Source organism: Pteropus alecto, unplaced genomic scaffold, assembly GCF_000325575.1.
Source record: "Pteropus alecto unplaced genomic scaffold, ASM32557v1 scaffold8, whole genome shotgun sequence".
Classification (NCBI taxonomy): Eukaryota; Metazoa; Chordata; class Mammalia; order Chiroptera; family Pteropodidae; genus Pteropus; species Pteropus alecto.
The window spans coordinates 6853742-6875930 of NW_006494609.1; the positions used below are offsets into that span (position 1 = coordinate 6853742).

At 36.7% G+C, this 22189-nt stretch overlaps 1 protein-coding gene across 6 annotated transcripts in view; it reads left to right on the top strand.

The window, feature by feature from the left end:
* NRXN3 (neurexin 3) overlaps nt 1-22189 on the top strand; it is a 1437186-nt gene that overhangs the window by 1381681 nt on the left and 33316 nt on the right. For 4 of the 6 annotated variants that reach the window (XM_025042053.1, XM_006925492.1, XM_006925494.1 and 1 more), the window contains one exon: nt 5215-5293. In XM_025042053.1, the coding sequence (XP_024897821.1) occupies nt 5215-5293 (79 nt within the window). Of the gene's footprint in view, nt 1-5214; nt 5303-22189 lie in introns of all 6 variants that reach the window. The other 2 variants (XR_003044103.1, XM_006925495.1) reach the window with 1 other exon arrangement.

The following is a 22189-nucleotide window of genomic DNA, read 5'->3' on the forward strand; positions in this document are numbered from 1 at the left end:
CCATTACCATCATTCTAGTATATCCCTTCATTCCGGTCACTACTCATAGGTGTACAAATAAACTGTGCTTTCTCATTCCTCTGAGCCTTTGCAAAACTGTCGCTTTTACTTAGAATGTCCTTCTCCTGCCCACAGCTCTCAGCTTTTCCCTGCTACACCACTACCCGTCCCTGAGAGCTCGTTTTCCACTTCCTCTCTGCCTAGGAGCTATGTCTGCTAACTGCTGTTCGCCGCTCCCTTAGCACCTTATGCTTATGCTTGTCCTAGCATTCTGTTTACTATGTTGAGTTTGCCTGTTTACTTTACTATCTCTTCAGAGGCTATGGACAACCAGAGCAGAACTGTGCTTTACTTATCACTTTATCCCTCATAACTGTTAAGTGCTTGACACATAGATATTCAATAAATATTTATTAAAGTAATGAAGGAATGAAGGAATGGAGGAACAAAACACTTTGATGATATAGTTGTGTAACACTGATGGTAGATCTAGTAGCCCAGTCACTATCAAATTATTTTGGATCGGGGTGGAGGGTGGTCGTAGATCTTTTCTTCTTCCTTGAAGGACTTATAATGTTGGCATTTGACATATAGGAACCATAATGTATAAACACTTTAAGCTTAGCCATTGGGAATTGTGAAAGCTTTCGACAGTCGTTATGAGGGAAAAAAATGTGAAGCTAACGTGGAAGGCACCTTGATGAACACTCTCGACATAACTATACAATTACAAGAGTTTCCTAAAGCAGTACCATTACATGAACAAGAATGGTTAGTGGACCATTAAAAATAGCAGATGTCACTATAAAAGGTACACCCTTCGTTATTCTAAGTACTGAAAGAGTTAATGTGTGTTAACTGCCTAGCACAAAGCCTGACTATAGCAAGTGTTTAATAAGTGGTAATTATCAGTAGGCATCATTCTAGATAGTTCAGATATCTTTTTCTTCTCAAGAGCACTAACTATAACTTTTTTGTGGCTAGACTCAAAGGAGGATAAAGAAGGAATTATGATTAATTATGAAAAATGGTTGTAATTTTAGAGAAACACACACATATACACAGCCTACGGCTACTGCTTTTTATTTAAAGACAAAAGTCCATAGTTCTGTTCTCATAATAACCATATCTGAAGTCTTTGTATCTGCAGTATTGCACCAGCCACGGGAACCAACAGCCAAAGAAGTGTACCTTTTCTTCCAAGATTCAGAGTCAGACCCTGCATTTACTTATGTTTAAGGAAGGACACAGACAAGAGAACTACAAAGCTACTAAAAGAAAGCCTTGGGTTTTCCAAGGGTGATTTTGAATCACATTATCATTAGTTTAGGATGTGACCCTAAGCGTATATTATCCAAAAGCCTTGGTTTGTAATTGTTGATGGCAGAGACAAAAATAGTTAAAAAAAAAAAAATCCTGTGTTTGGTGTTCCTAATCCTGAGTCCCTTGCAAATCAAAGCTTGCTGCCCCTGACAAAAAGAGTTTTTCTGAAACGATGCGGTGGTCTGTGGCCAGCACAGCAGTGTCAGGATCCGTGTTCTCCAGATAAACAAGCTTTGGTTACAGTGTTGGGCCAGGAGGGGACTGAGATGTCTGTCGTTGCTTTGGGAGTTTCATTGGTCGTGGCTGTACATGGTGATGATGAGGTTTGAGGGAAAGAAAAGAAGGGGCTGAATTCACATAAGACCCCAAGAATGCCTGGACTCAGAGCTATTGGAAACAGACCATCTTTCAATTATTTTTAAGCTCTTGGCATCTTCACAAGCATGTTTTTCTTTATCATTCCTCATGGCAGATGCATTGCCATTATAGATGGATTGATCTATTGACTGACTGAGTTAGTTCTAGCTTATATTTATTGAGCATGCACCATAGACCAGGAACAGCGCTTTACTTTTAACATTACATTTAAATCACATACCCGCCAAGGATAAGACTCTGTTTATCCCAATTGACAGATGAGAAACTTGAGGCTCGGAGACAGGAAGCAACCTGCTCCGCCAGGTTACCAACTGAAAGTGTAGGAGCCGCAGTCCCCACTGTGCTCCTGGTCAGGCTTGCTCAGAACCACACTCTGCTAGTCTGCCTCTCATTTAACCTCCTTTGAGTCCAGCCACCATGTATAGGAGCCGGGGGTAAAAAGGGCTTTTGTTGCTTGGGAGGAACATGTTTTCACCCACAGATCAGCAGAAAACACATCTCTGGCAAGTGGGGCATGAGGACAGGGACCTGAGGAGAAAGGACATAGGAATATGGAAGAGCATATGTGTGGGGTCTACAAGTGGGAGTTAAGGACCCATTTGAGGGACAGAAGTTGAGGTGGTCATGGGGAAGGAGAGTGAGGATATGGACAGTGTCACCCAAACCACAGGGGAGAGAACTCATGTAGTGTTAGGAGGCGGGGGAAACTGAAAGACAGTAATAAATATCCTTTCAACCTCAGAGTTTAGTAGTTTCCTTGAAAAACCACTTTACATCATTTCTTGGGCCAATACAAATTAAGATGACTTCCCTAGAATTAAGTTAATACCACCAATATTACGTTAATGCCTTTTGGTTTCTCTTGGAGTTACGCATTATACATTTGCTCAGTGACCTTTTTATTGCCTGGCTTTCCGTTCTTGAGACGAGCTCATTAGATTTTCATTAACTCACCGGGTTTCACTCATTTCTAGGGACCAAAGCTAGTTAAGCAGTATATGGGCCATTCTGCAAGGTCCTTATAATGAAGGTCCCAACAATTAATTTCCAATCGATTACACTTTACAAGTGTGTTCTCAACCTCTTTTTCATTACCACCCTCGAAGGAGTTTTTTAGACATTTATTTTCCTAATTGCCCTTCTCCCATAAAATTTTAATACCTCATATACTGTATATTTATTATTTAAATACTGTGGGTTTTTGTTAGACTCATAAACCCTTCTAATAACTAAGATCTGCTCCCTTCACCCAAAACAATCGTCGCTGCCCTGGGGGAGGTATCGCCCCTATAGATAATGCCTGCTGCCAATGATTGAAGAATGACTACGGCTCTTCCAGAAATGGTATTTGCCTCTTATCATTGCCTTCTGCATGTGTACAGTTAACATTGATTCCCTCGCCACCTTCCTTCCTTAAATAACTGGCAGTGGACCTATAGAGGGCCCCGTCACAGCGGGAAACGCCAGGGGAGTAGGCTCCCCATTTCTCTAACGGGAACAATGCTGCTCCAGGATACAACAGCCAACGTCAGTTGCTAGAAATGAAATGCACACATCAGTCGTATCTCATTGAAAAAAAAAAGAAAAGGTATGTTTGAAGAGTCTTTCTCTATTAAGTTTAAGGAGGAGCAGGGGTCGAAGTATCTCCTTGTCAGGTGTAGAATAAAGATCAATAACGTGGTTTAAGGCATCTTTCTGCCACTGTCAGTTAAGTGAAATCAATTACCTATGTGGTTTTTCTACTGTTCTTTACTGTGTCCAGTAATTCTATCCCTATATGTCTATTTCAAAAAAAGGATGTTGTCTGAAAATACTAAGCATATGTGTTGTCATATATATTAGTTTGCTAGGGCTGTCATAACAAAGTACCACAGACCAGGTGGCTTAAACAACAGAAATTTATTTTCCCATAGTTCTGGAATCTGGAAGTTCAAGGTCCAGGTGTCAGCTGGGTGAGTTTCTTCTGAGGCCTGTCTGCCTGGCTTATAGATGGCTGTCTTCTCCTCATGGCTTCACATGGTCATCCCGCTCGGTGTGTCCACATCCTGATCTCATCTTTTCATAAGGACACTGTTCATGTTGGATTAGGTTTACACTAATGCCTTCATTTTAACTTCATTACCTCTTTAACAATTCTGTCTCCAAATATCAGTCACATTTTGGGGTGTGGGAGTTACAACATCCACATATGACGTTTTTATTTGGGGGGGTGGGGAAGGAGTACACAATTCAGTCCAAAACATCATGTAAGGAAGGGTATGAAGAAACCTATGTGAGCCACAAATGCAGACTTTGACCAAGATGCATCTGTTCAAATCCCCACTGGTTCTTGCTAGCTGTTTGTCCTTCAACAACTCACTTAACCTCTCTGAACTTTAGTTTTTTTAAAAAGGGTAATAATTATCTCTATCCCAAAGGATTGTTGTAAGAATTATGTCTGATTAATTCATAATGACGATAACTAATAAGTATATTTTCATGTCTAGCACAGCATCTAGCTAGTAATTGCTTTTCCTCTTGAATATGGATTCAGACTTCAATGCATTGGGAATAGTAAGAGTAGGAAATCAGTATATATTCTATATATTGAGTACCTTTATCCATGTAATAGGGCAAAAGTTTTTTATATAAGATCTGTACATTAATTAATTAACCAATTAACTCAGCGGTATTTCTTGTGCATGCAATATGTACCAGGTGCAGAAAGCTGTATTCTTAGCTACTGTGTAGCAAGGGGCCTTCTTTTTGCCTGTGCTCACAGTCCCCTATATTTCTGGCAGCAGATTCCCTGGCATGGCAGAATATCTGTAGGAATCAATGGGGGTTGGGGGGGGGGATCATCTCAAGTTGAATTATTACTGTTGCAATCAAAATTTTTTCTACTCTCCAGAAATCGCCTTACCTATGTCCAGAGACTGTCATGTGGTATCTCTCTGCTGGTCCACATTACAAATTCAGCTAATTGCAGCAATTACATGAAGAAATCACTGCTAGCAAGAGAAGCCATTATGCTGTTCCTGAACAGCATTCCACAGCGTTCATTAATTATGCCAGCCTATACCTTCACAACCACTGAATCATACACTTGAGACCTTATATACTCTACACTTTTGAAACCCTCTCAAAACTGCATTGCATTTCAGTCCTAGATTGTACTCTCGTATTGCCCACCATTTGCAATAGCCCTTTTCCTGCCCTCGAAATTGAAGTTAAAGTCAGAATAGAGGCAGGCTGCACAATATGTCGGAATGGGATAAGTTGGAGTCTCCTAGAACCACTTTGAGTCAGCTTCACAGAAGATCCACACAGATTGTCTGGACCCAGAGCCATTCACAGCTACACAGGAGTTAAAATTCTCCATTCAATAGTGTGCCCTCTTCAGGGAAGGGAAACGGTGATAATGATGGAGGCAGGACACAGTGATAAGCCTTTTATGTTTTTGTTCATTGGTTTCCTTATCTCTTTCTCCTCTCTCTTTCCCCTACCCCATTATTTCTCCTTTGACATGCACAGCCAACATCAGATGACCTTGTATCATCTGCTGAATGTTCAAGCGATGATGAAGACTTTGTTGAATGTGAGCCGAGTACAGGTAGGTTAGGTCAGTCTTGTTTTGCTTGCTTTAATTTTTCATTTGCAAAAAACAATACATACATATATGTGAATATACATGTGTTTATATATATTATAGTGTGTTAATGTGTGTGTTTCCTATATCTATATATGTATAGGCATACATATATAAATATTAATATAATCCAAAGCATCAAATCCCATGGAAGGAGTAACAAGATCCCAGGGAAATTTAAAGTCAGTTTCTTGATAGGCAAAGAAAAACCAGTGGTATACCACATAAATGAGCAATCAGACACTGAGATCAACCACCAGAACAGTAAATGCATAGCAGCCAGTGGCAGCTATGAAATTGACCGGAGGCAGGGCCATGAAGAGTCCTGTGTTCAAATGGCATCAAAAAAGCATGAACCCAAACTGGAGCCATAAAGGTCATTTAAACCTCATGAATTGTTCTGAGCCTAAGTGCAAACAAAACAAAACCAAAAACCAAAACCAAACAACAACAACAATACATTTTCCATGGGATTTCAACAGCAGTTAACATGGTATTATATTTATACTAATTTTGTTCATTGTGTGTTTAGAGCATTTGTGTAGCAATATAGCAGAGTAAACACAAAATTAGTACTGAACCATGCCATGTCATCGGCTGAGATGCTTCAAAATGTATCTATGCTGTGCTGAAGTTGAAAGGACTTTGGCAATTAGGAGCTTCAGTGTGTTCCCCATTTGCACCCAGATACATTTTGATGTTTTATGGTCTTTCTTTATAGTGAGCTATATATGATATAATGTCCAGCAGGCAACTGCAGTCCCTGATTATTTCCTATCAACTTTTCCAAGTCATCTGTTCTGAGACTTGCTACAAGTTAAACATTTATATATGTACACATAATAGAGAACAGATATCATCGAATTTCTGTGTATATTTAATAGAACTAAAAACTGGAGTTGGGTTAAGATCCTATATCTGCAGAAGCAGAGAGAAATAAATAGAAGTTTCTAGTTGATTCTTTGGGTTGCTTTAGTTTTTTCCTTTTTTTTTTTTTTTTTTTAAAAAGACAAGCCATTTAACATTTTCTTTTGCTAATTCTAGAGAAACTTAAGCTTTATGAAGAAATAATATAACAAAAGCAAAAATTTTCAATTTGTTACCCCAAAATGATTTACAAATTTTCACATTTTGTGGAAGCCTGAATGCTTGACGTCTTGTAAGTGGCTTTGGGTCCAGGAAGTTCCATGGGTTCCTGTCCTTAGCATTACGTAGGATCATAGCAATAATATGTTGGGCCTTTTCATTTTGGAATGTGATCTGTTCCTTTGGAAACTCAGTTGTGTGAGGGGAAAGTAACTGTGACCTCGTTAGTCAGATTCTTTTTCAAATTACTGGGTAATAAGCTCAGTGTATTAAGTGAGGTTTTAATTCTATCATGCTAAGTAAAATAAGTTAGAGAAAAACAAATACTGTATGGTTTAACTTATATGTGGAATCTAAAAAGTCAAAATAAACAAACAAAACAAAATGAAAACAGACTCATAGAAACAGAGACCAAAGGGATGGTTGCCAGGAGGGAGAGGTCTGGGGGAGAGGGCGGGGAGGCGGTTGTGATAAAGGTGAAGGAGAACATAGTCAGTAACATTGTGATAAGTTTTCAGGGTGACAGGGGATTACTAGAACTGGTGGGTTAACCATATTGTCAGGTATAAAAATGTCAAATCACTGTATTACACCCTTAAAACTAAGATAACTAATATATCAACAAAACTTAAGTGACAATAAATCAATAAAATACAAAAATAAAGGACAGATACATCCAATCTATAACAGAACTGGGGCACCAAGTTTTTATTCATCAATTAATTCATCTAGTCATCCATTCAATAAATATTTCTTAACACTCAGGCAGGATATGATATATCTCTAGATTTGAGTCCTTCTGTTTTAATAATTCTCATAAATGAACTGTAGGGGAAAATAGAATAAGGGGCTTTACTATCTAAATTAGCTCTCCAACACATTTTAATTCAACAAATATCTTCTGAGGGTCCGTGTATATATTAGACTTGTGCTAGATATTAAGGATTCAGATGTGAATATGGGATGATCCCCAACACATATGTTAACTGATGTGATGAATAGTAGTTTAAGATACCCAGACTTTAATTTGGATTTCCTGATTGTTCTTTCCATGATTTTCTTGATTTAATAGCAGTGATATCTATGTCAGTCTACATACACAACAATGTTTATCAAATCTCTAGATTTTAAGTCTTCTTACAAAAATTGAGGCTGGACCATTCCACAGTCCTACCACCATCTTTCCCTTATCACCTCCCTTCTCCCGCATAGTCATCTCCATAGCAACCTTCATAATAACACAGAGGTTTTCTCCAGATCTCAGATTCACAAGTTTTATAGCCCCCAGGTTGTGGGTATATATTGCCATTTGGTATTGAACATGAACGGATCCAGACTTCATTGGCAACAAAACTAAGTCCATTTGCTTTTTTAGTGGCTGCACAGGTGTTTCATCTGATTGAAAAGCAGAGGACAGAAACTCAATTTTGAGTAATATGTTTACATGGGGAGGGCAGGGGGGGAATTAAAGCAGTTTTAAAACAACCTATTGTGGTCTGCAAGGGAGTATGGAAGAGATATACAAATAAATCAGGTGACAGAGTGCCCACCCTGAAGCAGCTAACAGTTAGCTCTAGGAGACTGATGTTGATGTCTCCTACCTGGGATTATTCAACTCATCACGTTTGAAGGATGAATATTTCTTTCTAAATTTATTTACTCTATAAAATATTCCTGGTAAGTGATTCGGCTACACAGAGAAATATGTCAGAGGCATGTTTAGTATAGGAAGGACATAGATATTCCAACTGAGGCAGAAGTTTCACCCTGGGGACCTGATTAACACTGATGAAGGTTACACAGCATAGAGCTATCGAGCTCTTTTTTACATGATAGCTCTATAGCCTTCACATTTTCCAAAAAAATTACAGATTAAAAATCAAACAATTAAACCAGTTATTTTGGGGACTTGATTTTGCACTACCTAAAGAAAAGGCTTCCATTCCCCATACAGAATCAGATAATGGTGACATTTACATAATTTTAACATCAATTGTTAATCCTGAGATTTCATGTGGATATTGAAATTAAAATTCTGGTTTTAAATATCCTAATTCACTACCTCAGTTTCTAAAATTTTACTCTTTTCTAGGTCTTGTGTTTGATGGAAATACACTAAATTTGACTCCTTACCCAGGCCTTGTTCTGTCTTAACAATTGCCTGTCTTCTCTCACTGTGTTAGCGGGTTTATAATTTTCCACTCTCAGTTACAAGGCATTTAATTTCTATAACTTATTTCCAGATTTATTAAAGTCCCCTAGAAGCTCTTGCTTTTCATAAATTTGGGCAGTTTAGTATATGCTTTATTCAACTGCTTTTGTTTTCATGTGGGCAACAAACTTTAAATGAAATTTCTTTTCTCATTGTCTTTAAATCAAAATGGGTTTCATAGCTACTGGTTTTAAGTCATATGTAAGCAATTGCCTTTCCCACCAACAACTGACTCTGGCACTTAAGGCTCACCCTGGTTTGGTGTAGCTTAGTCATATCATGTTAGGAACAACTTAAAATTTTTTTGGAGTTTGGTTGATGATAGTCTAGGAACTTTGTAAATCCAATAGATCTCAAGTTTTCTCTGTATATTTGCTCTGAAAAATATGTAAATAGTAAAAAAAAAAAAAACTAAAACATGATAACAATGCACAGACTAAAAGCCCAATTAATATTTATTGACTGAATTTGTGTGACTCTCAAAGTACCTCATAATCTTAACTTAAAATTGGATAATTTTTCATACTTCTAACTTCATTTCTCCTTAAACATCTAAATAAAATTTGTTGAATTATTTAAAATCTATGATTTCATATCAGTAAATAATGCCCTAACAAAATCTACATTTCTTCAACAAAAAATATTCTCTATTTTTCCTATCCCTTCTATTCTTGGGAACTAGATAATTTTTATAACAGGTAAGATCACATTTTCTGAACATTTGCTCTAAAAACCTAGAATTGAGCCTTGAAAGTATAAAATCATACTGAGGCAATCTGCATCAAATCGAAATATTCAGAATATTTAAATAATTATTTAAGTACCTAAAGTTGAACATCAGGATTTTAACTTTAATTTATAAACTTTGATTACATTTCACACAAAGGAAATCAGTATCTATATTTCAGATTTGCAACTTTGCATATAAACCCTTTTCCAGTTATACTCTATTGATATTACATTTTACAGCAAACTTATATTTCATTGTCCTTCTTATATTTTTGGATTCACCAATAACAACAACAAAAAAAGATCAGCTGGAGAAAATTCAAATAACCACTAGAAAATAGGATTCCTTCATCAGATGATTGAAGCCAAATAACAATTAAGATCTTTAGTAAGTTCACCTTTGTGATCTAAAATGTGGGAATGAATTCTGAAATATAGAGAAATTGATGAAATTCACTTTCCAGTTCTTCTCTCTCCCTCCCCTCTGCTCTTATCCCCAGTGTCTTCATTTTTAGAACTAGAACTACCGTCAAAACAAATATCTTAGATTAGCTTTTTATATAATTAGAAATTATAAACTTTCTGAATTTTATATATTTATAGTCTCAAGATCTAAAAGTCCTGGGGACCGAAGTCACATAGGAGAGGGGAAAAATGGAAAGGAATACCTTTTACATCTGAGGAATGGGCATGGCATATAATTAACAACTATATTGATTTAGCCAGCCATTATCCAGGAATACATTTTTCTGATTGTCGATTAGCCAGGTGTTTTGCCTCCACTTTTGTTAAATGCCCTTTGATCAGATCTCAAGGGACAGCACTTGCACCAGAGGGGAAGACAGTAAAAGGAAGTAAAGATGAAACACATCTATCCACCAACAGGACTGTGCCAAACGACTTTTGTAATGGTTGAGTTGAGGGGGATGTTTAAACTCATGGCAGTAATCTGCGATCACAAAGTAATCACTCTCTCAGGGCAGTAATCTATGATTACAAAGTAATCACTATTCTGAGAGTGGTTCTCAGATGTATTTTTACTCCTCAAATGTATAGTCCTCACATTTGCATTTGGTGTTCTTCTTAGTTACACTATCATACTCAACCCAATGTGGGTGAAAGTTAAATTTGGTGGAACACCAACAGCATGTCCCTATTTTTGTTCTCCAAGTGTTTAAAAGCTCACCAAATCATTAGAGTTTCCATTTGCTGGAACACTGTGGGAAATGCAGCTGTAGTGTTAAGACAATAATACTTTTCTAATGACAGATGAAAAGATATAAAGCCAGAATCCATAATCCACAGATGAAAAGTAAATGTGTTGATCATTGGCCTTAAATATGATGTTTGTAAGTTTATGTGTTTATAGAAACACATTTACATTTTGGCATTATTGTCTCTAGAAAGCTTGAAGAATTAGCAACTTTTATATCTTTTCTTTAATTTTAGAAAGACTTTTCCATATAGAAGTACACGATTTGTAAATAGAACCATGTTTAAATGTTACTAGTCAAGTGGCTTTTCAGTGTATAGTCAGTGTATAGAATAGTCAATTCTAAAATGCCATAGGAGTATCACCATATCCAGAATTTTACCTTGAAGAGCTCAGGCCCACTTAATAACACTTTGAATAGAGAGATGGTGGAAGTAATATGAGAAATGTTTTAGCTTTGGAAAGAGGAATATAAATAGATGTAAAATTCATTAATGTAATTAATCATTATTAGCTATGGACATTAGTCATTTTTACATTTGAGTTATAATATATTTCTAATGTTTACAACAGCAGTTATTCACATACTTAAGTCTAAGATAAATCATACCAATTTTTGAATTTCCTTCATTGATCTATGCTAAATTATTAGAGTATATTCATTGTTTCAAATTTAATGATATAGTTTCTGTCTTCATTTATTAACCAGTGATAAATTGTATCATTTTTTTATAACCCAACTCTACCCCAAACCAAGCTAATTTTTAAGCTATTGGAGCAAATATATGCCCTTTAAATCTCTATGATAAAATGTTTTGAAAATTGGAGTAATTATGGAAATATAAGTATAGGAATGTCTCCTAACTGGCTTTTAGGCAGTTAGGATATTTTTAGTTCAGGCATGGTGCGCATAAAGTATATGGCTTGTGGATTGACCATTATCATGGATTTCATAACAAAAACAATGAATCTAATAAAAATGATAAAAAATGAAAAAATTCTATTTATCTCCATTACCCAAGATTTTTTGATATGTTGGGAAGGGAGAGGAATCAGTAAGATCAATGTGTAAGTATATATACTTTTATTTTAAAATTTAATGAATCGCTTATTTATAAAACATTTTTTAATGATTACTGTGTGTGGGCACTGGAACATGTGCTAGGAAAAGCAAAATAGGATGGGACTCCTTCCAGGAGTTCATAGTCTATTAGGGAAAACAAAAATAAGGAGAATAAAAGGAAAGAAGGGTTTGAAGGGAAGAAACAGTATGGACAATGAATGGGAATACCTAGAACATTAAGGAGAACTCTAAGGAGCAGTCTCTCATTCAGCAAATAGCATACCCTACCCAAAGACGGGCAAGAAAAATTATAGTAGGTGATGCCAGCCAGTGAAGGAATCAGGTAACCACAACACGCATTCTTCTGTATGGGGGCACAGAATTTCTGATTCCTTTCAATTGAACAATTAGTATGGTTCGGTCATAAACTTTTCCTTGAATTCCACATATATGGTATAGTCTAGGGCCAGGGCTTCTTAGGCAATAAGTTCAAGACAGACCTGTTGAAGGGGGAATTTCAAGCCAAACGCATGAGAACTTCCTGATTTCAAACGCCACTGCAAGTAGTTGCTAAAGAGTGAGCTTAATGAAATCGTTAAGCAAGTCTCTCCTAAAAAAATCAATAAAGAGGGATTGGGTTTTTTAAAAAGAAGTTTTTATGGGTTTTCTTTTATTCTTTTTGTCCCTAATTTTTTCACAGTAGTATATGTACTGTGTGTATGTACATAGGCACTTAATACATAGTGCCTATCACTCCGTATATATGTAGACACAGTATAAATGATATTAGACTATTATAAACAGAGATTAACAACAGCCCCTGCCATCAGTCATGTGTTTTACACAGAAATTCACACCATCATTCTTACATCAGCCAACATAGACATGCATGATACTGTTTTAACTTAGTGAACAAAGCATGTTAATTTTTTTTTATATTTCGTTTTCTTCTTTATCATAATTATAATTGTGATTCCATAATTCAGTTATCCTTGAGACGGGTAGAGAGAAAAAATTTATATAGATATATCTATCCATATATGCACATTCCTGTGTATATATATAAGTAGATATATGCCTTGTATACATTTGAAGAACATTTTCTGTCATTTCACCTCATCTTGTGCCGCATGAATTTTTGGTGGTTCGATTTACTTTATTTTTTTTATTCATATTTAGTATTTTGGTCATTATGGCTACTTTTAATTCATTGCTATAGTTTTTATGAGTAATTATAATCATTATTTTTTAACTACTGAGAGATATATAGATATACAAATCAAACAAGGCAACAAAATCTTTTCTTGCCATCCTAATCTCGAATTTCTCCCCCTTCAGCATATCCCTCCAGTATTTATGCTCAGAACAAAACAAACCCCAACAAAACCCAAGAAAGTTGTGTATAAAAGAATGAAATACTATGTTTTCCTCTTCTTCCTCCTATGTATATCTTTCCTTTTAGTTTCCTTCCTTTTCCTTTTTCATTTTTCCCCATATCTGCACAAGCCACCTGCCTTTAATCTCCTCTTTATGACAACTGAAAGGAGGACAAATGAGCCAGAAAAAAAAAAATATGCAGAAACAACAAAGAAACACATCCCTCTCTACAAATTTCAGATGGCATAAAAAGAATTTTATTGCAGATATAGAATATTTGTTGTATCTTTTATTTCCTGACAAGCCCAGGATCATTTTGTGGCATGCAGTGACAGTTTTGTAGCTAATCAACTAACCATGGCCTCCATCACCAATGCATGGGCTGTAATGACACCATCTTGTTTCATCCAAGTGACATATCCAGGCTAACCTAGCAAGTCCAGTGTATGAGTTGTGGGGGTAACTTTCTTTTGTAGTTATAATTTCATGAGTTCTCATTTTTATTATTTCCATCGGGTCATGGTAGACCCAAGAGCTGCTCTCGCGGCATCTCTGTATGGTTTTGTTCTTGTGTTTGCTTTCCTTGACACAGCAGTCAAGCATGTGTCTTGTCTGGCACATCTGTCTTGCCATCTTGTCTTGGAGTCCACTGTCGTGGTATCGTTCCGTGATTCTGTTCTCTGTTTGTAATATGTGATTTGAAATCCTCTCCCTTTATTTCTCACTCCCCTATTGTTTCTACTTTTAACCTTACCCCTAAGGAACTTCACAAAGAAGCAAAGCAAATTTTCAGTCGAATTTTAAGGCTGATAACTGTGGTTTGCATCTGGAAGTCATAAGTTGTACTTTTTTACCTGGCTAAGGAGGCAAAACCTACAATGAGAAACTGTTAAGGATAATGGCCAAACAACCACCCAGTCAACACCACTAAGAAACCCTTGTTGATTTCTTTGGCCTGATTAAATGGGCTGACTGGTAACGGGATTTCATGTCAGAGCTAATTTTCAAAGAGTTTTTCTGCAGATCATCAATTTTCTAGTTAAACCTTTTCTTCAGGAACAGATCAACCTTGAATTCTAGTGAGGCAGCATCATTTCTGCTATATATAAAGCAGCGCTTATTCCTGAATTGGTAAGGAATTTGTGGAAATCTAAATGTGTTTTATTATTAAATACATTAATGTTTATGTATTTTAACCTAAAATACAAATGTGTTTGACAAGGCGCCTGAAGAAGACAAAAAAAAAAAAAAAAAAAAGCTTTTTAACTCACTGGTTCTGCCTCACACATATATCAAGGTAAGATTACCTTATGACATTTCTGAGTCAAATGGTATATATTTTATTTTATTTTTTAATTCATGGAAGCATTAGAAGGCCAACACTTTGGACCTAAATTTGTTTTCTTCTCTTTCCAAAGAAAGTGACATTCACAATAGCTTTAGTTCTGAGAATAAAGTCTTAATGTCTTGTAACGAACTGGAAGAAAGTGCTCTGTTAATTATTCAGATGCCGGATTATACCTGTGGTTATCCAGGAAATTTGCTGCAAAATTCGGGATGATTTGATTTGTTTGATACTAAGAGTATGAAAATGAATCTTTGTAACAATTCACCTCTTTATTCAAAAAGTTGAGTACAAAAATATAAAATAGGTATAAAACGATTTACTAGATTAAAGATTTTTGAAATTTTTATTTTAAAGTCCATATTTTTAATCTGGAGAAGAGAAAGCATTTCAAGGCAGATGGTTTTATGATAAGATGTTTTAGTCTTGTTAGGGTAGCTTTTTACTGCTCTTAAGGGTGAGGGGGAAGACTAAGCAAGAGGAAATCAATGGGCTCTGTGGACTGAGGAGAACTTTCTAATGAAGGAAGGAACGGAGAGAGAGAAGGTACATGCAGCGGCGGGGAGGGTTATTCCTGACAAGCCAGATAAGGTAACCTGCTGATAAATGTTAAGAACCAGCACACACACAGACACACACAGCCCAAAGTTGTTGTGTTTGCCATTTTCTGTAGTGTGAAACATTTCCACTGTGGCTGATTTTAAGCCACAAATATGACAATACTAAACTCAGAATTGGGAAGAAATGCTTATTAGCATATGATGATATAATGTTTCCACCATACAGATACTATAGACATCAATAACCTCAAGAGCATAGGTAATAGTAAAATGTAGTAAAATAACTAGGAAGTAATGAGTTTTAAGTTTTTATTACCTTTATTTTAAATATACTGCATTTGATTGTGATTTTATTTATTTTAATTTTTGATAATGGTTGTGCTTAGCAACCAACTTGCAAAAATCCTGAAAATATAGCAATCAGCTGTCATGAGCTGGCTCTAGCACAGAAATGGCCCAGGTACCACGCTGAGTGCATTAAAACTTGGTATTTATTTAAATCTCATTTTAAGTTGTTATAAGGGGGAAACTATTGTGGCCATCTTATAGTTGAGAAAATTGGGACTCAAACGTGTTTCTTTTCCATATTTGGGCATAGAGTTAAGAATCAAACCCAAACCTGTTTTAAAATGGACACATTTTATTTCTATTGAGGTATACAGGGAAGATCAAGCTTAAATACTTATTAAAGCACAAAATTTTGGAACTATTGTGTGCTCATTGTGGAGCTTTGACTGATTTCGTTTCCGCAAAATAGAGTTGCAAATACTTCTCCCTTAGTAACACTGAAGATGAGCAGGTTATTTCTTAGGCTTGCAAATTTTGTTTTTTGAGCTTCGGAAAAACTATAATAGATACATTTCTCTCCAGCATGATTCCATTATTCGGCTGTTATGTTTTTGTAACTTTTAAAATGCAATGAACTTTATTTAGTTATAGTATTCAATATATGTTAATTAACCAGCTGCACAGTGATGTATATCAATGCTCTACTTCCACTTTTTCTCATAGGATAAACTAGTATCTATAATACTTAAAACAGCATGGGAACCATTGTATTGCAGAAAATGACTTCAGCTTAAAATCATTTTTTTCTGTGAGATACTTAATCATTTATTTGTGAAAGAGTTTGAGAGATCTGGTAATTAAAAAGAAGATGTTGAATCTTATTAGCCCTTCTAATTTGACAAGATAGACGCTCTGGTTGCGTTTCTGGTAGTGCGATATTTTACTTTGATTTGGTGTCAGGTTTAGTTGCCCCTGTGGTCATCTTTCCACGACAGCATATACAATATTTGAATAAAGTCCCTTGAAGTAATATCTAGGCCTTCACCTATCAGTTTGCTACTGCTACATCTTTGTTATTTCATTGAGTAAATATTCATTGAACACTTAGTCATGTATAGTGCTAAGTACTTTACATTTTTAACTTCTTCAGTCCACATAGCAATCTTGTGAGGGGGCTATTGTTATCTTTATTTTAAAGATGAGTAAACTGAGGCACAAAAGAGCTAAAGAAATTATCTAAAGTCACATAGCAAGGAAGTAGAGGAAATGGGATTTGAACCCAAGCCAGCTGACTCCTGAGCTCACACACTGGTCGCTATGTTACGCTATCGCTCATTACGTAGTGCTTACTTTCCATTAAGCCGTGTATATGAAGTAGCTACCTCCCTTGTTGATAACAGTGAAAGTTTGTATATGGAGTATATTAAGTGGTCAAGACATGCTTGTTAAATGAATTAGTTACTATGTATCTCAAAGGCTTTGGTTGATAGGGGTTATGAAATTGTTCAATTCTGATTTACCTAAACAGCTGTGGTTGCAACAACTTAACCTTTGTTTTTTGCGAGGTGGAGTTGTTCCAATATTTAGGATAAATGCCATCAGTCATGGGAGGTTAGTCACTCTTGGTGTCACCTAGGTAATAATTTGAACACCAGGGGCTTCTAGCTCATTACTCATTTAGCAGTCCTGTTTAGAACATATGATCAGACAACAGCCACCTCTAACTGATGTTAGGGTTAAGAATAGAGGCTCTTAATGAGAGTACTGATAAGACGCTGCATTTTCTCTATTTCAGAAATAATTATATTCCTTGGAACACAGTGTTTTAGATGTTATAGCTAATAGAAAGCAACAAAGTAAGTGAATATGTACCTGACAGGATGGATTTCTTAGCCTCTTTCTGACATCTGTGTGCTCTTGACATTTTTTAAATTCATAGCCATGTGTTTACCCTCGCTTTTATTTTTCTTCCTTCCTTGCATTATATATCTCAGACTATAAACAAAAGTCAAAATAAAAAACAAACAAACAAAAACCTTTTGGGGGCCCTTGAATTTTCTATGCCAGAAAAGAATCTTAAAAGGAGTTATTAAGGCCTAAAATTCACACTCGAAAAGAGAGCATCTTTTTAAAGCTGTGTTGGCTTGTATTAGAATTCTTCCAAGTATAACTCACCCAAGAACCTGAGGGTCTCATTACAAATTATATTAGTCTTGACTAGTCCCAAAACCAAATCCTAAACTGGAAAATTTGTATACTTAAATAGCACTGAAAACCCTCCATTGGAGAGTCTGCTTCCATCTTAGCTCTGAAGTAAAGAGACCCACTTTTTACTCAGGGATCATGAAAGCTGACAGTATTATATTGCCAAGTGTTCACATGTGTCTGGTCAATCACCCAGAGCAAAGCTTGGCAAACCTTTTCTGTAAAGGGCCAGAGAACAAATATTTTAGACTTTGAGAGTCTTATACTTCCTCTCATAACTTCTCAGCTCTGTCATTGTAACACAAAGGCAGCCGCGGACAATACATACATGAATGAATGTGGCTGTGTTTCAATAAAACTTTATTTTAAAAAGCAGGCATCAAGCTAGATTTGGCCCACACCCCCTCGTTTGCTGACTCTTAATCTAGAGAAATCTGATAGGTTAGGAATTTGTAATCTTTTTTTTTAAATAGATGAATCCTTCTTGCCCATTTTATAGTCAATCTTACTAAACATTTGTTTTCCACTAAGCACATGAGACCACAAAAGCTATGATAGGACATCAAAAGTGTCTTTCTCACCATTGTTTTAAATATGCCATCATCTCAGATATAAAACACAATAAAACAAATAGTCGTATAAATAGCCAGACAAGCGAGTCCACCTGTCCCTGTAAGTCAGCAATGAGAAAGGGGAACAGGGCAGCTGGCAGCAAGGGGACACCAAGAGTGCGTCCTGATGACGATGTCTCTGTCATCATCCCTGGGGGCCTTGCCCCTCTGCATGCATAGCTGCTATATAAAACTCTCCCCTTTAAATTCCTAAGTCAGTGAACCTTCCACACACCTGCTGCCTGAAATATCATGAGAAAGTGTTACCAAGGAAACTGGTGGTGGGCTGCAGAAAGGCCCTTGGCTGTTACTTGCCAGCAATCATCTTCATCACCAAAAAGAACTGAGAGAGCTGTCCCAATCCCAACAACCAAAAAATATGGGTCCAAGATTACATCAAGAAATCCAGCCCGCCTTGGCTCCCAACCAGGACCGTGGCCCAGGTTAAATCTAGTAGATCCTAGAAAGGCCAAGCCCAGCTCCTCAACTCCCCGGGATGGCCAGGCCTCGGCGGAAGCCCAAGTTCAGGAAAGAAAGGTGTGACCCAATGGAAACGCAGGCAGCCTTGTGGTCTGAATGACAGAGTCACATTCAGAGAAACGAGCCAGTGATCCAAAAATAAAAGTATTTCAAATATTTTTTCCATGTTTGGAGAAAATGCCAGAGTTAAGGAGACATACCATTGTGAACACACGGTGAAACATCTCTTACATCCTTCTCCGTGCTCTGCTTTCAGTCCCTCTCCTCATCGCCATTCTAAATAATTACATCCAGCTTCCAACCTGCTAAGCCATCTCTGGCCTCTGACTCCTTTTTTCTATATCTTTTTTTTTTTTCCTACTATTGTTTTCTTTTAAAACATAACTTTTTCTCAGCAGACCAGGGTGGGAATATTGACGTGCTTGTGATTTTTGTCCCTTTCGCCTTGCCGAGACTTTGCTAGATCCTCCTGAGATTTGGTCTTGCCCCCAGGTGGCATGGGTACAGAGAGCTCTGGAACAAAAAAGAGGTGAGAATCTCTGCCTCTTACACTAAGCTTTTCAAGGCAGGGAAAGGACAGTGGAGTCGGTTGGGGATAGAAATCTTCATCCAAAACTCAACCATTCAGTAAAGAAAATTTCCTTTATTGACAACTTGAAAAAATATATATATATAAAAAACCAGGATCCTCTCCCCGCAGCTTGTACCCCACAGTTTTCTGTAAGAGCTCGCTGTTTTGCCCTTCCTTTTGCAAATCTGCCCTTTGTACTCCCTGCCTCTAGCGGGTGCGGGCTGCATTCTCCCAGCTTTCAAGCCTCTTTGGCAGTAGCCTCCCTGAACTCGGGCCCACATATTGTGTCACAGCCCAGTAATTCTTCTCCGAGCCTTGGCTGTGGGTTCCTGAGCTGACAAATGTCTAAATGACTGAGATAAGATATTTGCAACCTGCTGAGAACCTCTCCTTTCTCTGTACTTTCTGATTTGTAGCTTTATAAGTTTTGTGGGGAAAGGGAGAAAAACATTCTCAGTGACACAGGCAATGAACAGGGTGGACAAAATTGAAGGGGCACAATACATTGGACCCCTTCCTGCATTGTGGGCAAAAGCATTTATTTCTATCTTAGTCTTCTGAATGTCAGAGGTAAGAGATTATACAGTAGGGCACAGGAAGGAGCCCTCCTATGTCCTGAGGGGAGTAATGTGTTCTACCACCTGGCAGCAGTTTAGACAGGAACAGGCTATGAAAATACAGGTCCAGAGCCATGTTTAGCATTACTGCAAAAGTGGTTTGTTACTTAAAGATTTCATTTTATAAATTAATGCTTAGTCCCTTTGGCATCTTTAACATTAAAAAATGTGAGAAAAAAATACAAAAGACCCATACACGAACATCAGATAAACTGTGAAGCCAGATCCTAATGTATCCTAACCCCAGAAGGAGCACAAGAAGAACTTTTGGAAGCCAGGATGCTAAGTAATAACATTTTAAGCTTTCTCCATTAGCAAGGCCCCCTGGTGTGGTATCGTGCCTGGAGATGTAAGGCTCTCAACTATGGCTCAAAAAGGAAGCCAAAAAAAAAGTAGAATAGATGAAGCAAGGAAGCAAGAACCAATGTGCCACGAGAAGGGACTTTCTCGGACTTTCTAGGGGCAGGAAGTGCAGGGTTTAGCTTTTTAAAAAATGTAATTTGGAATTGGCATTTTAATATGCCTCTGAGATCAGAGAGATTATAGAAAATAAGAGTAAAACAAGGGTAAATTAAGCACTATGGATGACCTGATAGGGACATAACAAGGTGAGGTCTCAACTTCTCTGTCTCTCATTATGCTTGTGATAGCCTGGTCTTTTACTATGTGGTTGCTTGGCTTGTTTCCTTATTTGTGTGTTTGCTTCTTTATTTCTTTAATTATTTACACTTAGTCATTACTTGCTTTTCCTATAAAGCAAAGAGGCAAACTCTGGCCCCAGGGGCTGACTGGGTGACATGAATAGGTGAAATAGGCCAGGTTTGACACAGTCAGCAGAACTCTGCTGAATTGGGGAGAACATGGCCTCCTGTAACAGCATTCAAATTAAATATTTTTAAAACATTGAAAGAAAGATAGACCCCATGAAAGTCAAACAAGACACAACAATGAGATACGCCATGTTTTAATTCTATTTTTTTAAATTCCTTTTGATGTGATACCATCTTAAAATTTGAAGAATGTGCTCTCTGTAAGATTCCTGGTTAAGATATCATTTGGTGATATTGAATATCAAATTAAACAGCAATTCTTCTTCCAAACTCCCATATAGTTAAAGGCCTTTTTTTTTTCTTGTTACTTTTACTATAATCTTAAAATTTACATAATTCCAAGACTATAAGCTTGCAGAACTTTAAAGTTCATGGTAATGATTTAGTTTTAGGTGACAAACCAAATCCTACATAAGTAAATTGATTTGCTCAAGGTCACTGAACTAGTTTTTATTAGAGTCGAAATTAAATCCCAAATGTCCTAAATTCATAATTCATACCATTTTACTGATACTGTGTATTAAGTTAAAAAAAAAAAAAGCCCAAAGATTTTTATTCTTAAACTGAGATAGTACCCAACAGAGAAATCAGAAGATGTGAAAAATTCATTATTATCTTTCTACTGGTCATTGCTGCCACACAGAGAGTGTATCATTGACCCATTTAGGAGTCAGATCTATAACTCTATTCTCGGGTCGGGTCGTTAGCGGAGCCATCTAAGAGATAATGGGCAAATGGTGAAGCAGTTAGTGGGGACTGGAAGTGGCTTGTGATACAGACTCAAGCAGCGTATGCTCTAGTGATGAGCTGTCAGTGATGTCACCTTCCTTCAATGAAGGCAGAGTGTTAACCAAACTAAATAGTGGTTCCCAAGCTCAAATGCAAAACCAGGGTTGAGCTCTACCTGAACTTTCACTGATTCAAGGTGAAATGAGAAAAGTAAGGACAATATATTGAGTTTCCACAAAGCTAAACTTACAGATTGCCCTATATTCTGAGATTATATTTTCTGGGATTTTTTTAATAGTTAAAATTAATGCCTTTTACAAAAACAGTGTTTTGTTACTGCTATAGCATCTTTAGCAAAATAAAACTTGGCAACTGTATGTTACCCCTTCCCTTCAGGTTTTTCCATGACATTTTTCTAGTCTGTAGAAACAAATAAATGAACATACAGAAACCAGGAAAAAAAAAAGAAATTTAAAGTGTTATCTATGTTGCCACACTAGGTTTAGTAGCTTCTGAAGACTGGAGGTCTTTCTAAGTCTAAAATTTTATTATAAACGAGATGATCTGAAGACCAAGCCATTTGTTTCATTGAAGTTATTATTCTAAGCCTAAGTCACTTTTAAGATAGCTTTTGAAATCTCATTACAAAAAGGATAGATTAAAGGCAGAAAATAGAATGAGAGATTTTTTTTTAAATCTAGAGTAAATGTTTTTAGAAAGCCATGATAAGTTTATAAATATAAATAAAGTAAACTAAAATAGAAATTTCTCAGGACTCAAATCTAAGTCTAGAATTTCTTCTGATCTAAAGCTTTATAGAAAAGTAGAAAGAACTGTTGTTGGAGAGCAGAATTTGCCTACATTTGAACTACCACAATCCATCCTTGGGTAACGAGAAGGTAAAAAACCTTAGTCCCCAACCGAAATAGAGAATGTAATCTATA